The sequence below is a fragment of the Coregonus clupeaformis genome, chromosome 6 (assembly GCF_020615455.1).
Source record: "Coregonus clupeaformis isolate EN_2021a chromosome 6, ASM2061545v1, whole genome shotgun sequence".
Taxonomy (NCBI): domain Eukaryota; kingdom Metazoa; phylum Chordata; class Actinopteri; order Salmoniformes; family Salmonidae; genus Coregonus; species Coregonus clupeaformis.
In genome coordinates, this window is record NC_059197.1 from 24,187,429 (window position 1) to 24,204,099 (window position 16,671).

The following is a 16,671-nucleotide window of genomic DNA, read 5'->3' on the forward strand; positions in this document are numbered from 1 at the left end:
GGGGGCGACAGTGATGTACACATTCTGTTATACAATGTTGCACACTGAAAACAGTTTAGGTTGCCAGGGAGAGGCTATGTCTACACAGCTCAATTTTGATCCTTTTTTTTGCTAATTGGTCTTTTGACCAATCAGATCTGAAAATATATCCAGTAGGCATTCTTGAGTCCACCATTCCAGGTTGAATACTAGAAAGTGTCAAACGAAAAACATGGCCTAAGAGACCACAACATCTTTATTTACAAACTACGTTCATACAAACAAGGCCACAGGTAGGTATTTACAGAAGTGTGTGTGTTGACCCCTCACTGCAGTCGCACCCTAAAGGGCCAGTGCTACAGACATGGGCTTCAGGTCCATGCTGCAAGGTGGTGCAGCTGAGAGAAGAGAGGTAGCAGTTCACTTTCAGGTGTCCATATGTGACATGGCAGTGTTATCATCAGAGGATGACTTTCATTAGACAAATTAATGGTTTATTCAGAGTTAATGCACAGTCTGATGATGGTGTAATGTGGTTTAGCTAGATGATATCATGATGATGATCTTAGGCCAGTAACAGACATCTAAGTTTTTCTGAAGTAAAATAGCTTCTGATTATATGACAATGCTGCACGGACTAGCAGAGGTAGACAGAGAGTGTAAACTGTAGGTGATGTAGGATGAACCATCAGACTGTGCAGGATATGGGCAGTAGAAGCAGTAACAGACATATTTTCAGACTGTGGTCATGACTTTGAGAGAGCCGGCATGGAATCGCAGAATCTTCTTCTTCAGGGCGTGAGATGCTTTGATTTTGACAAAGGCCTTGGGCTGCGCGGAGGCCTCTGACGAGGCCTTAGGAGAGGAGGAAGAGGAGGAAGCGGAGGGGGCCAGGCGAGGGGGCAGCTGCTGGGGCCACACCAGCCCCCCCTCATCGGAGTCACTGGAGAGAGAGCTGGAGGCAGGGGAGTACACCTCACTCATGCTGGATTCTGACTCCCCAGGGGCGGTCCGCACATAGCCCTCCTCTCCCCGACACAGAGGTGCTCTCTCTGGGTATTCTGAGAGACGAGGCTGGGCATGGACCTGGAAGTGTTGGTTGGGGTTGGGATGAGAGCAGGCCTGGGTGTGGCGGGCTCTACGAGGTGGGCGTCTGCGGGCCTGCTCACTCTGGATCTCCCCTTTCTCCTGGCTGAGCTCCAGTGTGGAGCACCAGCGTCGCCCCCCAGCGGTGTTACTGTGCTGGGGGCCTGCGTGAGGGACCTGGCCCCTCTGGTGCTGGGGGCGCTCGGCTGTGCTGTACCTGTGATTAGGGAGAGCCCTCTGCCCCATCAGACTGTTCTCAGACTGGGAGCGGCAGGTCTTGTGGCCAGGCTTCTTGGAACTCTGTCTCTCCTCATGGCTCTTCTTCCCCGTGGCCCTGAGCTTTGAGCTGCTTTGGTCTGGGCACACAAAGGTTCGGCTGGGCTTGGAGGGCTCTGGAAGATAGTGTGGGGGGGATCGTTCTGGGGGAAAGTGTGAGGGGGAGCGTACAGGGGTGTGGCAGGGCTGCCCAGGGATGTACTGGGAACTGACCAGGTGGTTATATGAAGCCGGGAAGTGGGGCAGTGGGTAGTGCCTGAGGGAATCAGACTCACTACTAAAACAAGGATCCAGATCTCCACAAGGGGGGTCCAGGGAGGGTGGATGGCCCCCGGCCAGGGAGTGGGGTCTGGAGTGGGGGTAGGGTAAAGACCGATAACAGTCCTCCTCCATGGATGGGGCCTCTCCCCCCCATTCCTCCCTGTCTAGAGGGTCACACCACCAGGCCTGGCACTCAGGGTCAGGGTAGAGGTCCTGTGGGTCAGGGATGCAGTGCTCTGGGGTGTGAAAAGGGGGTTTCCTTCGCAGACTGCTCTGCCTGTTGACGCTGGAGGAGGAGGAGGTGGAGGGGTCAGGCTCCAGGCTGGCACAAGGCATGCAGGGCCGGGCTGAGAGCGCATAGCGATGGATGAGACCCAGGATGTAGCCTTCTACCCTCAGGGCCTGCTGGAAGTCCTCCTCAGTGGCCTGATCCTGGTCCTCCCAACCCTGGGCACAGTGTGGGTCCCACTGCCAGGGCTCCTCGGCCATACCCTCCTCAGCGATGCCCTCCAGGGGTGGGTAGGGGGCGGAGAAGGAGAGGGGAACAGTGGCACGAGGGGCTGGCTCCATCAGACTCTCACCTGTCAGCTGGAGGGCATATCCTGTAGACAGAGAGCACAGAGAGAAGTCAATTGATAAATTGACATGTTTCTTTTACTACTGATACCAGTACTTAATGCAGCTATAATAATGATGTAATAAAGTAAAGACAGTCCATGGTATTGTTTCTACGATACCATGAACCCTATTGTGGTTGAAAGAGAGCTGTTGATAGTGAGAGTGGAGCTGAACTCACCCAGAGACTTGGGCCTCTCGGTGCTGCTGAAGCCCCAGCCAGTGGGGGGCTCTGGGAAGTCAGAGCGACAGGAATGCCCCTTTGGAGACTGGCCCTCACTCGACTCATAGAACCCTGGGAAACACAGATGATGTCACTCATTAGATCTCTATCAGGCTTTCTCAAACCATATGCTGACAAAACTCATTTCCAACGTTTTGGCTCTTTCACAAACCACAGAACCACTAACAGTAGCAAGAAGGGCATGAAAACAACATTTGTCAAAATTAATGAAATGTTAGTCATTATATATGTACTTCAGTGAAATATAGGGCCACAATTTATGTAAAAAGAGTATACAGAAAATATACAGAACATGGGTCAAACACACAAAAAAAGAAGTTAAATTACAGTGTCTGCATTAAGAAAAATATAAGTACCCCATGCCCCTCTGATGTGGTTCAGGGGTTAAAGTTCAGAGGTCAGAGAATTGAAAGGTGGTAGCATGAGGAGTACCTGAGCTGGGCCGACTGTCCCCCGTGTCCCCTTGGGTCCCCTCATAGGTGACATAATCTGTGTCCACTCTCAGCTCGCCCACCTGCTGTTCCAGTGCCAGCATCAGCCCCCAGGGGGAGCTCTGGAGTGCACTCTGAAACAGACCAACACAGGCATGATCACACACACCCAAGACATACATAATTATAAGTCAAGGTGAATTATGACTAAGTGTAGTAATTTTTCAATTAGTCCATTTAACTGGATGACAAAATCACACTATTAAGCTTATACAGATAACCTTATACAGAATGTTTTATTCCCACCTTTGGATAGTGGGGGTAGTATAGGCCTATAGACATCAATGTGCATGGCTGCATGGGCTGCATGCATGCTACTATAGCCCCATCCCAGTTATGTAAGATACCTGAGGATGCAGACAGCTGGAACATGAATGATTCACTGTACTGGGAACTGTGTTGAGATGTTGTTTTTGTGGATGCACACGCAGCAGGACACACATCATACACCAGGGAGGAGGAAAAAGTGCAATTGGACATGCTTGTTCAATCAGCCAGGCAATTTCAGGTCATCTGAGGAGCACTCACAGCCAACACACACTAGCTACGCATGGCCTCCCCATCACACACACGCACACACGCACACACACACACTTCAATTTGCCTGTTGCTACATTATGTCATTACAGTTTTCCCCAATTGCTAAAACACAATTTTGCAAACTAGGCTGTTTTTTTCAAAATACTTAACACAATTCACAAAACCACACACCCAAACTGGAAAAGACCTCATATATCCTGCAAAATGAAGCACTGCAACCAAATCTACATATAGCATTATCAAAATCAAACGTTTGCATGAAATGGCACACACTTCTTTCTTTTTTTTTCTTCTTTTTTTTTGTCATTTAGCAGACGCTCTTATCCAGAGCGACTTACAATCACTTAATTCATATTACCAGATTTGTGTCAAACCAACTACATACACACTGTTGGGCATGATGAAAAGCACTCTCCTCTTTAGTATGCTTTGCCATAATACTAAAATAGTTCAAATTGTAGAAAATTCTTCAGATTGTTCACATGCACAGAAATATTTGCAGATACACACACATGCTGTTGAAACATTTTAATTTTAATTTTTCACCAAACAAGTCAGTGCAACATATGCACAGCAGATATATTTACATTGGACTGAACAAAAATATGCTCACAAAAAACAGTAAACTGAAAAAGAAAATTGCAGAAACAATGTGCAGAAAAAATATATAGAAAAAAAAGAGGCAAGAAAAATAATTAGGCAGCATCTTGCCGCACAGCTGGGTCTGGCCACAACGCCTCGTCCACATCACAGGCAATATCTTCCCTTGCCAGACATCGAGGGAAGAAGCGCCTTGAGTGCCTTATCCATCCCTGAATCGCACCCACATCAATCTCATCACATGCCTCTTCCATAGCCTGCACAAGAGGCATGCGCACAAAGGGCTGCCGGTCGTATACCTTCCACCGCCATGCCGAAAAGAACTCTTCTATGGGGTTCAGAAATGGTGAGTATGGTGGGAGGTATTGCACGAGAAATGGTGGGTGGTCAGCAAACCAGTTTTGGACTGGGGCCGCACGATGAAAGCTCACGTTGTCCCATACTACAACGTACTGGGTTCTTTGATGGTCTGCATCATTCATATGCTCTGGTGGTATGAGAATGTTGTGGAGTCTGTCCAGAAATTTGAGAATATGGGCTGTGTTGTATGGTCCAAGGTTGGCATGACGGTGGAGGACACCATGCGTATTGGAGATGGCAGCGCACATTGTGATGTTCCCACCACGTTGGCCAGGAACATCTATAATGGCTCTGTGGCCAATGATGTTTCTCCCCCTTCTTCTGGTCTTTGCTAGGTTGAACCCAGCCTCATCTATAAAGATGAACTCATGTGGGATTGCATGAGCATCCATTTCCAGTACTCCCTGAAAACAAAGAACAAAAGCAGTCAATATGGTGTTATCCAGTACACTGGGAAACAATGTTGCGTGTAGTGTACTGCAGTCAATATTGTACTTACATCCACATATGCTCGTCTGACCTCTTTATTTATTTGAGAGTTTCTCTCAAACGGCACCTTATAAAGTTGTTTCATTCTGATTTGGTTTCGCTTGAGAATGCGAGCCAATGTGGACAGACTGTCACACCCTGGCTCTGGGGACTCTATATGTTGAGCCAGGGTGTGTAGATTCTATGTGTTTATGTTCTGTGTGGGAGTTCTAGTTGTTGATTTTCTATGTGGGCCAGAGTGGCTCTCAATCAGAGGCAACGAGTGTCAGCTGTTGCTGGTTGTCTCTGATTGGGAGCCATATTTAAACAGTCTGTTTCCCTTAGTGTTTGTGGGATCTTGTTTCCGTTTGGTTGTTTCTGTGTTAACCGTAGGACTGCACGTTTCGTTTATTGTTTTGTTGTTATATTATCACTTAAGATAATAAAGTTAAGTATGTTCGCAACTAACGCTGCGCATTGGTCTACTCTCTACGACGATCGTGACAGAAGATCCCACCATACCAGGACCAAGCAGCGTGTCCAGGAGCAGGCAGCCTGGACGTGGGAGCAAATATTGGACGGGCAGGGGTCCTGGACCTGGGAGGAAATCCAGGCCCGGGATGGACCGCCGTCCATGGAGTGAGACGGTAGAGGTGCGACGGAGAGAGGAGCAACGGCGTCAACAGTGTCGTCGTCGGACGGACGAGAGGCAACCCCAAAAATGTTTTGGGGGGGGGGGCATACGGCATGGGCGACGGGGCAGCAGGAGGCAGCTACAGGGCGTAGTAGGAGGTTAGGTGAGGAGGCCACCAGGTTAAGGGGGCTATTGGCGCAGAGGGAGCAGGAGTTAGTGGTGCAGAGGGTGGAGCTTTGAGGCGATAAGGGAGAAGGTGAGAATTGAGGCACGGCGAGAGGAACTCGGTAGGCAGCTGAGGGAGCGGAGGGTTATGACGAAACCCAGTCCCGCTCCTCACACCAAGCAAGTGGTGTGCGTCACCAGTTCCTGCCCCTCACACCAAGCCTACGGTGCGCGTCGCCAGTCCAGCCCGGCCTGTTCCTGCTCCACGCACCAAGCCTACGGTGTGCATCGCCAGCCCGGCCCGTTCCTGCTCCTCGCACCAAGCCTACGGTGCGCGTCGCCAGCCCGGCCCGGCCTGTTCCTGCTCCTCGCACCAAGCCTACGGTGCGCGTTGCCAGCCCGGCCCGGCCTGTTCCTGCCACTCGCACCAAGCCTACGGTGCGCGTCGCCAGCCCGGCCCGGCCTGTTCCTGCCACTCGCACCAAGCTTCCTGTACCCCGGTGAACATTTTGCCCCTTCCTCCACCATGGTTGCGTCTCTCAGTCCTTTAGAAAAACAAAAAAACGAAAATATAGGGCTTGGACAATGCAGCCTAAAGATATTTCCCCCACAGTAGAGTAAATTGTACAGGAAACTTGTGCAGTTAGTGTATGACATCAGCCATTCATGAAGTAAACAGGTGTCACCCAACTGATACACTATGACATGGGGTATTCTACATAGTGTGAAATACGTTTTTGGTTACATACCTGTACTCCAGTCTAAATGTCCGGACGACACAGGCGACAGTAAAATGGCTCAAGTTGGGCTGTACTCTCTGTCCAGCCTCTCGCATTGTCAGCCCATGGTTGATGACATGATCAACTAAGGTTGCTCTGATTTCATTTGAAAGTTGTTGTCTTCTTTGGCCAAGAACTCCTCTACCAGATCTACCCCTACCTCTCACTCTTCCTCCCCCTCTCATTCTCACCATCCCTCTTCCTCTTCCTCTTCCTCTCTCTGCAACGTCTTCCATTGTTGTTGTAAAACAAAAGGTGCTCACCTGTGGTCTTTTCATAGTGCTTACTTCCTGATTGAAGTGGTAACAATTAATCATTGAGGTGTTTGGCCAGGTGGAACATGTACTGGCCAATTAGCTCATGTAGTGTCATTTTGAATGGCAGTGTTATGAAATGGCAAACATGTGACTTTATGTCAGATTGTTGTGTCTTATGCAGAGAACCGTGTGCAGTGCATTTAAAAAGTGCCATTTTGAATTGAAAAATGTGTGTAAAGCAGAAAATGTGTTTAGACTTTTGGAGACTTGAGAAGAGGTTTTGCTCTCTGTGTGTCAGTTTAAATAATTGTGCATGTCATTTTAGTGTGTTAGCAATTGGAAAAAACTGTAATAGATGTCAGCAAAATGATGTGACATCCTCTACATTACAGTGTGTTTGTGTGTTTGTGTGTGTGTGTGTGTTTGTGTTTGTGTGTGTCTGTGTGTGTGTGTGTGTGTGTGTGTGTGTGTGTGTGTGTGTGTGTGTGTGTGTGTGTGTGTGTGTGTGTGTGTGTGTGTGTGTGTGTGTGTGTGTGTGTGTGTGTGTGTGTGTGGAAGGGGCTTATTTAAAAAAGGATGTAGCTGTACACTGCTGGGATGCAAATTATTTATTAAAAGTGACCCTGCCTCCATCAGGGTGTGGCAGGAGGGAAAATGATTCCTTGAATTAAATTAGCCTATGTGGAGCTTGAAAAGACAGATGAATTAAAAATAGTCTGTCATTTTGGCATAATAATTTCTGGGATTCTGGGTTTGTCTCAGGCAGACTAGAATAGATCAGTGTGATAGAAGCACTGTGTTTGTGAAGAGACAAAATACCCAGGCTGTGTCTGCCTAAGCATCCATTATGCAATAAAACCTATTGGAAATATGTTTTCTGTCACTAAACAAATATCAAACACGAAACCATTGTATTATGGTGGTTACTAATAGGTGAGTGGAAGAGATCACTAGGTTTTATAGCTACCTGAGTGCGAGCAAAATAAATAATACAAGAAAAGAAGGAAAGAGAGGGAGGAAGAGAGTGTATTGGAAATCAATATATCCATGACACCCTTTCACAAAATTGATCATTAGGCCTAGGTCCTCCGGCAAGCTCACGCGGATCTAGAACTAGCAGACATTGTGACAATAGGCTGGCTAATTAAAACTTAATGACACAAAACACAAACAAAGCTTTGAGGACACACAAATACAAACAAACACACAGCTGACTTCCAGAGTGTGTAGCTCTGTAGGGGTCTCAGGCGGCTCACTGTCATGACAATATCTTTGATTCTGCTGCATTATTAATTGACGCCTCCAGGCTCCTAGATCTCATAACGCACACTGCCTGGTGTCATTACTATTTTACTGCATCCTGTGCTCTCTCCGTAGGAGAGGGGGATGGGATGGGGAGCAGCCAGGCAGCTTCGGTGGCAGTGAGCCGGGGAGCCATGGAATAGGGCACACAGCCCCTCTATAATAAAGCAATGTTGTGACTGGCACCAAAGGGAGAGGTCTGTAGCAGGCCGGAAACTACTGCCACACATCACCACCCTGGCCCCCACTTCTCCACCGGTTGACTAAGCCACCAATCACACACAGCCACACACACTCAGACACACACAGACATGCATGCACAGACATGCACGTACACACACACCATGTTTACATAACAGCCGTGAATGGGGCATGCAGGCTGCATACTCTGGCCTCTGTGGCCTGCCTCCCCAGCAAGGACAACTGGCTCTGAATGGACTCTATCCAGCTTGACTTCCCAATCAGTGCTCAGGTGACACAGCTGCTCAGAGTCTCCAGCTCAGGGGAAAGCTAGGCTAAAGACGACGTTATGGGACAAAGTCCCAGGCCCAGGCAGCTCTCACCCACCCATACCATCAGTCACTCACCGCTGAGAGGGGTACTCTCACTAATGATGTGGCACTCTATGGAAGACACATGGGCACACGGCATCTTAGACATGCCCAAATCACCACAAACTGAAGCCAAGCACATAGATCAATAGAGATGGAGCTGTATGCACACACACACACACACGCGTACGTCTATCGACACACACACACACACACGTATGCACACGCACTTGCAGTACATCTGAACACACGCACACACGGGCTTGCTAATGCTTGCGCTCTCCAAACACAGCATGGTGGCTCAGAGTGGGGTCAATGTCTTCTGCTTTACCAGCTGCTGTGTGGAATGGCATGGCTGTCAGCATCTCCACACTGGGCCTCTGGGCCTATAGACAGGACAGGAGCCATGGCCAAGGGAACTGTCTTACCCCCTCCCCCCCAACCCCTCCCCCTCAAAGGAGAGGGCAACATGGGTCAGTTGCTTCTGTGTGAACCTGCCTTAAAGCCCCCACACAACATAGACTCTCTACATGCAATATGAGATAGTGTCCAGTGGGGACACATGGACAAGTGATGTTTGATGGGCTCAATAGAGGGGGTTCAATTAGAACTTGATGTCAGATAATTCTCCAACCAATAATTTCCAAGGAATTTTCTGCATAATTACTTGCAGGCTTGGATAGATAATGTAGTTAATATCCATCGATCCAAATGACAGATCCCTCAAATGGACAGACCTGAATGACTTAATTAAATGTGCACTGCACATTGCGAGAAAATATGCGGCATTTAGGGTCAGTCACTCGTCGCACTGTCTAAAAAATAGTCTTTACCATCACCGTCGAAGCGGAGCCAGTTGGCTCTGCGTTGACATCTCATTGGGTGATGTGTTCCAGTTGTGCTTTCAAAGCCGCGGTCGACGTGCATGATTCGCCTGTCGGCGCACCAAGACCCTCGGATTCATTAGTATTCCTCTCCATATGCGCCTATTTTTTTGGGCCGCGGCAGAGGAGAGGAATGCGGGGGGAAGCTGGGAGGAGAGGGAGGCGGCTGCTTTAATTTCTTTCACCCTCTTTTATAGGAGCTTTCTATTGAGAACAGTGGGCCGTGTGCGAGTCGATGGTGTAGTGTAGTCTAAAGGCTACTCGCCTGTTTTTTTTTTAAACGATAGAGGGAGAAAGTTGGGCATAAGGAGATAACTATGACATCCCATTAATTCCAAAGAAAAACATGTATTGTTTGAAGATACGTTTTATTTTGTACAAAAGCCCATTGTCTCTATAATAGGCTAACGTTATGCATGCGTAACAGTGTCCATCACGGATAGCTAGCGCTCATTTTTTATTATTATTTGGGATGACATCGGTTGGATGGTCGGATTCTCTATACGCGTGGTAATAGCCTACTCATTTGGGTGGTGGGACACGCATCACGCCCACCTCTGGCAGCATAGCCCATCCTTGCCCATAGGCTAGTTCCCATAAGGACGTCGAAAATCTCCACAGGCTAAAGAAACGTGGCTCATAATTTATATCTAAATCATATATGATGCTATGCTATTAATATCATAGGCCTATCAAAATTGTTTTAATACAAATGTAACTATTCACATATCCTACCAGCTCCCATTATAAACTAATTTGAAAAAGAAAAGTCAACAAATGAATAAGTATAAACACTTGCTAAGTAAAATACAACATACATGTAGGACCATGCAGGGAACATGCAGGGAACAATGGGTCATTAAACAGTGGACTGCAAAAGACGGGTGCACTACCCCCCATTTCGTTGCCCCAAGGCATAAATCTGCGGCCGAAGAGTGGAAATGATTAGATCCTTTCAGATGGGGATACTATTAATCAAGTTAAGTAACTTTTCTTGCAGATAAGTTTCGTTGCTGGACAATAGGCGCACACCACCAACGCATTGTCCACTAACGGTAAAAAATATCAAAATAAAAAATATTTTATACAGGCTACGTAGCCTTTCCCTCCATATAGAGCCTAGGGGTAAAATGGGGGTTAATCGCGGTGGCGACCGACCACCCTGGGTGAGTAGCCATTCTGTGCACTGCAACAATGTTTCCACGAGGTGAATTAGCCTATCTATTTGCCACATAAAAAGGCAACAATGTCCAAACTTCCTCCACCTCTCTAACTTCTTACCAGATGACGTCTCAATGTCAAGTTTTCTTGCCCCCAGCTGCTGAAACCCGATAGCTCGTTCGTTGTGGAATTTTCGGGCATGGGCTCCCCAAGGGCCAGAGCACCGAGGACCAGGCACCCTGCCTCTGCTTACGGAGCTCCAGCTCACAGCGTCCGGCCAGACTGGCCTCCAGGCGCTCCTTATTCCGACTGCGCTCCGCAGTCATTGGGAAAGAAAAGGCACCGTACATGGTTCCAAAACCTTTTCCAATGGTTTGATAGAAACACCTGAATTACTTCCAATATTTATTTTACAAAAGGTTATTGCTCAAGTCCTTATCTTATTGTGGGGGTAGTATAGGGAGGAGGAAAAAGTGCAATTGGACATGCTTGTTCAATCAGCCAGGCAATTTCAGGTCATCTGAGGAGCACTCACAGCCAACACACACTAGCTACGCATGGCCTCCCCATCACACACACTACACACACACACACACACACACACACACACACACACACACACATCAATTTGACTGTTGCTACATTCTGTCATTAACAGATGTCAGCAAAATGATGTGACATCCTCTACATTACAGTGTGTGTGTGTGTGTGTGTGTGTGTATGTGTGTTTGTGTGTGTTTGTGTGTGTGTTTCTGTGTGTGTGTGTGTGTGTGTGTGTGTGTGTGTGTGTGTGTGTGTGTGTGTGTGTGTGTGTGTGTGTGTGTGTGTGTGTGTGTGTGCGTGCGTGTGTGTGCGTGTGGAAGGGGCTTATTTAAAAAAGGATGTAGCTGTACACTGCTGGGATGCAGATGAATGAAAGATACAGTCTGTCATTTTGGCATAATAAGGAGCCAACCTTCATATGAGCCAAACCAGCATCATACCAATGCAAGCTAACATGATGAGCTAGACTGTATAAAAACACACCACATACTGTAGATCCCAACTTTCCTATTCGGATGGACACTGAGTAAAAAAAAAAACAAGCAGCACCACATCTGGTCATGAGGATGGTTGCTCTTTTGGTCACTCAGCAGCGCTGGAATAATTTCTGGGATTCTGGGTTTGTCTCAGGCAGACTAGAATAGATCAGTGTGATAGAAGCACTGTGTTTGTGAAAAGACAAAATACCCAGGCTGTGTCTGCCTAAGCATCCATTATGCAATAAAACCTATTGGAAATATGTTTTCTGTCACTAAACAAATATCAAACACGAAACCATTGTATTATGGTGGTTACTAATAGGTGAGTGGAAGAGATCTCTAGGTTTTATAGCTACCTGAGTGCGAGCAAAATAAATAATACAAGGAAAGATGGAAAGAGAGTGTATTGGAAATCAATATATCCATGACACCCTTTCACCAAATTGATCATTAGGCCTAGGTCCTCCGGCAAGCTCACGCGGATCTAGAACTAGCAGACATTGTGACAATAGGCTGGCTAATTAAAACGTAATGACACAGAACACAAACAAAGCTTTGAGGACACACAAATACAAACAAACACACAGCTGACTTCCAGAGTGTGTAGCTCTGTAGGGGTCTCAGGCGGCTCACTGTCATGACAATATCTTTGATTCTGCTGCATTATTAATTGACGCCTCCTGGCTCCTAGATCTCATAACGCACACTGCCTGGTGTCATTACTATTTTACTGCATCCTGTGCTCTCTCCGTAGGAGAGGGGGATGGGATGGGGAGCAGCCAGGCAGCTTCGGTGGCAGTGAGCCGGGGAGCCATGGAATAGGGCACACAGCCCCTCTATAATAAAGCAATGTTGTGACTGGCACCAAAGGGAGAGGTCTGTAGCAGGCCGGAAACTACTGCCACACATCACCACTCTGGCCCCCACTTCTCCACCGGTTGACTAAGCCACCGATCACACACAGACACACACACACAGACATGCACGCACAGACATGCACGCACACACACACACACACACACACACCATGTTTACATAACAGGCATGAATGGGGCATGCAGGCTGCACACTCTGGCCTCTGTGGCCTGCCTCCCCAGCAAGGACAACTGGCTCTGAAAGGACTCCATCCAGCTTGACTTCCCAATCAGTCAGTCAGTGCTCAGGTGACACAGCTGCTCAAAGTCTCCAGCTCAGGGGAAAGCTAGGCTAAAGACGACCTTACGGGACAAATCCCCAGGCCCAGGCAGCTCTCACCCACCCATACCATCAGTCACTCACCGCTGAGAGGGGTACTCTCACTAATGATGTGGCACTGTATGGAAGACAGACACATGGGCACACGGCATCTTAGACATGCCCAAATCACCACAAACTGAGGTCAAGCACATAGATCAATAGAGACGCAGCTGTATGCACACACACACGCGCGCGCGTCTATAGACACACACAAATGCACACGCACTTACAGTACATCTGAACACAGACACACACGCACACACGGGCTTGCTAATGCTTGTGCTCTCCAAACACACACAGCATGGTGACTCAGAGTGGAGTCAATGTATTTTGCTTCACCAGCTGCTGTCTGGAATGGCATGGCTGTCAGCATCTCCACACTGTGCCTCAGGGCCTATAGACAGGACAGGATCCAAGAAGGGCAAGGGAACTAAGAGTCTTTACCCCTCCCCCCCAACCCCTCCCCCTCAAAGGAGAGGGCAACATGGGTCAGTTGCTTCTGTGTGAACCTGCCTTAAAACCCCCACACAACATAGACTCTCTCTACATGCAATATGAGATAGTGTCCAGTGGGGACACATGGACAAGTGATGTTTGGATGGGCTCAATAGAGGGGGTTCAATTAGAACTTGATGTCAGATTAATTCTCCAACCAATAATTTCCAAGGAATTTTCTGCATAATTACTTGCAGGCTTGGATAGATAATGTAGTTAATATCCATCGATCCAAATGACAGATCCCTCAAATGGACAGACCTGAATGACTTAATGAAATGTGCACTGCACATTGCGAGAAAATATGCGGCATTTAGGGTCAGTCACTCGTCGCACTGTCTAAAAAATAGTCTTTACCATCACCGTCGAAGGGGAGCCAGTTTGCTCTGCGTTGACATCTCATTGGGTGATGTGTTCCAGTTGTGGTTTCAAAGCGGCGACCGACGTGCATGATTCGCCTGTCCGCGCACCAAGGCCCTCGGGTTCATTAGTATTCTTCTCCATATGCGCCTATTGTTTGGACCGCGGCGGAGGAGAGGAACGCGGGGGGAAGCTGGGAGGAGAGGGAGGCGACTGCTTTAATTTCTTTCACCCTTTTTTATAGGAGCTTTCTATTGAGAACAGTGGGCCGTGTGCGAGTCGATGGTGTAGTGTAGTCTAAAGGCTACAAGCCTGTGTGTCTTTTTAAAAAACGATAGAGGGAGAAAGTTGGGCATAAGGAGATAACTGTGACATCCCATTAATTCCAAAGAAAAACATGTATTGTTTGAAGATACGTTTTATTTTGTACAAAAGCCCATTGTCTCTATAATAGGCCAATGTTATGCATGCGTAACAGTGTCCATCACGAATAGCTAGCGCTCATTTTTTATTATTATTTGGGATGACATCGGTTGGATGGTCGGATTCTCTATACGCGTGGTACTCATTTGGGTGGTGTGACACGCATCATGCCCACCTCTGGCAGCATAGCCCATCCTTGCCCATAGGCTAGTTCCCATAAGGACGTCGAAAATCTCCACAGGCTAAAGAAACGTGGCTCATAATTTATATCTAAATCATATATGATGCTATGCTATTAATATCATAGGCCTATACAAATTGTTTTAATACAAATGTAACTATTCACATATCCTACCAGCTCCCATTATAAACTAATTTGAAAAAGAAAAGTCAACAAATTAATACGTATAAACACTTGCTAAGTAAAATACAACATACATGTAGGACCATGCAGGGAACATGCAGGGAACAATGGGTCATTAAATGGTGGACTGCAAAAGACGGGTGCTCCACCCCACATTTCGTTGCCCAAAGCATAAATCTGCGGCCGAAGGATGGAAACGATTAGATCCTTTCAGATGGAGATACTATTAATCAAGTTAAGTAACTTTCCTTGCAGATAAGTTTCGTTGCTGGACAATAGGCGCACACCACCAAAAAAATCGTATTTTATATAGGCTACGTAGCCTTTCCCTCCATATAGAGCCTAGGGGGTTAATCGCGGTGGCGACCGACCACCCTGGGTGAGTAGCCATTCTGTGCACTGCAACAATGTTTCCACGAGGTGAATTAGCCTATCTATTTGCCACATAAAAAGGCAACAATGTCCAAACTTCCTCCACCTCTCTAACTTCTTACCAGATGACGTCTCAATGTCAAGTTTTCTTGCCCCCAGCTGCTGAAACCCGATAGCTCGTTCGTTGTGGAATTTTCGGGCATGGGCTCCCCAAGGGCCAGAGCACCGAGGACCAGGCACTCCTGCCTCTGCTTACGGAGCTCCAGCTCACAGAGTCCGGCCAGACTGGCCTCCAGGCGCTCCTTATTCCTACTGCGCTCCGCAGTCATTGGGAAAGAAAAGGCACCGTACATGGTTCCAAAACCTTTTCCAATGGTTTGATAGAAACACCTGAATTACTTCCAATATTTATTTTACAAAAGGTTATTGCTCAAGTCCTTATCTTATTGTTTCTTAACCCCCGTGTTGCATCCACTTTTGTTCTTCATCGCACATGTGGATATCCAAGTTGGTTTATTTGTATTAGGCTATAATGCAGGTTGCCTATTTGCAGCATGGGTGCCTGTGGCTGTGCGCTATGCTATACATGTTCTATTTCGCAGCTGTCAGACGTAGAATGGTGTGCTCCGCCCTCCTCCACACTCTATTGGCTCTGATATCACAGTCATGATTAAAACCGGGATTTCATCCACCCCTTGCAATCCTGCCTCAGTTGTCATTTGATGAAAAATGCTGTGTGTCTTGGTGGGTTGGCTATGGCCCATTCCCTATGTATTTTCTCACTACTTTTACGCACTACACATCTACCCCAGCCATACACACTCGAATAATGCGGGTTGAGGCTGGCTGGATACCTGGTTATCCTATTGATGGCATGCTTCACTGGAACAAATTGAATGAAATATGACGATAAATAAGAGGGTCAAAAGATATCAACTGGCCATTAACCCTTAACATCAATGGTATCTTTAGTCATATCCCAGTAAGCAAAATGAAGTAACAAATATATTTTAGACATATTTTCCAGACGCTGACACCAGGTGCATTTTAGGTGCTGAATGAAAGATGAAATGACTTCAAAAATACCTATTTTCTTGATGTTGAAAGGACAAAATGACTTTGAAAATATTTATTCTTTGCTCCCTTCTGTCACATCCACTTATGTTAGCTTTTTCAAAAGCTTTAGAACTGGCAGCAATGATGTTACCTATAAAATAAACCAACAGACCACTTCAACTAGAATAACATTCACTTATGTTAGCTTTTTCAAAAGCTTTAGAACTGGCAGCAATGATGTTACCTATAAAATAAACCAACAGACCACTTCAACTAGAATAACATTCTCAGTAATGGTTACAGAATTTGTATTGTATTGCTATGACTGTTATATTTTGTTGTTTATCTACCTTAGTTGAATGCACTGCACTGACTGTAAGTGACTCTGGATAAGAGTAGAGTACATCAGAGTAAAGTCGGGTAGAATACAATACACTATACTTTACTATTCTTTACTGTACTCTACTGTCCCTTAGCAAAAAAATGTTAGCTGATCTGGATATTTCTGACAAGTCATGAATAGCTTTCTAAGGTAAATGTAGCTTTCTGCCGACCCCTTGTAGGCCGGTCGGGACTGGACTTCTGTGGATGTTGAAATCAAGGCCGGTCCAGACCTGACAAAATCTGAACCATACATAGACGTCTATGATTGGTTCAGATTTGGTCGGGGCCGAACCAAAAAGCAATGTC

The 16,671-nt window shown here is 46.9% G+C and overlaps 1 protein-coding gene across 2 annotated transcripts; it reads right to left on the reverse strand.

Annotated features, from left to right (window-relative positions):
* Positions 1-217: 217 nt before the first annotated feature.
* Positions 218-14,120, reverse strand: LOC121568041 (dapper homolog 3). Of its 2 annotated transcripts, none has more exons than XM_041878590.2 (4): positions 13,764-14,120; positions 2,894-3,026; positions 2,399-2,512; positions 218-2,204 (listed from the first exon to the last, which is right to left on the reverse strand). In XM_041878590.2, exons 1-4 carry the CDS (start codon positions 13,764-13,766, stop codon positions 715-717), a joined length of 1,740 nt encoding a protein of 579 aa, XP_041734524.1. In that variant the 5' UTR covers positions 13,767-14,120; the 3' UTR covers positions 218-714. The 2 variants fall into 2 exon arrangements, with proteins under 2 accessions (XP_041734524.1, XP_041734523.1); XM_041878589.2 differs by lacking the exon at positions 13,764-14,120 and adding an exon at positions 10,774-11,092.
* Between the last annotated feature and the right edge of the window lie 2,551 nt (positions 14,121-16,671).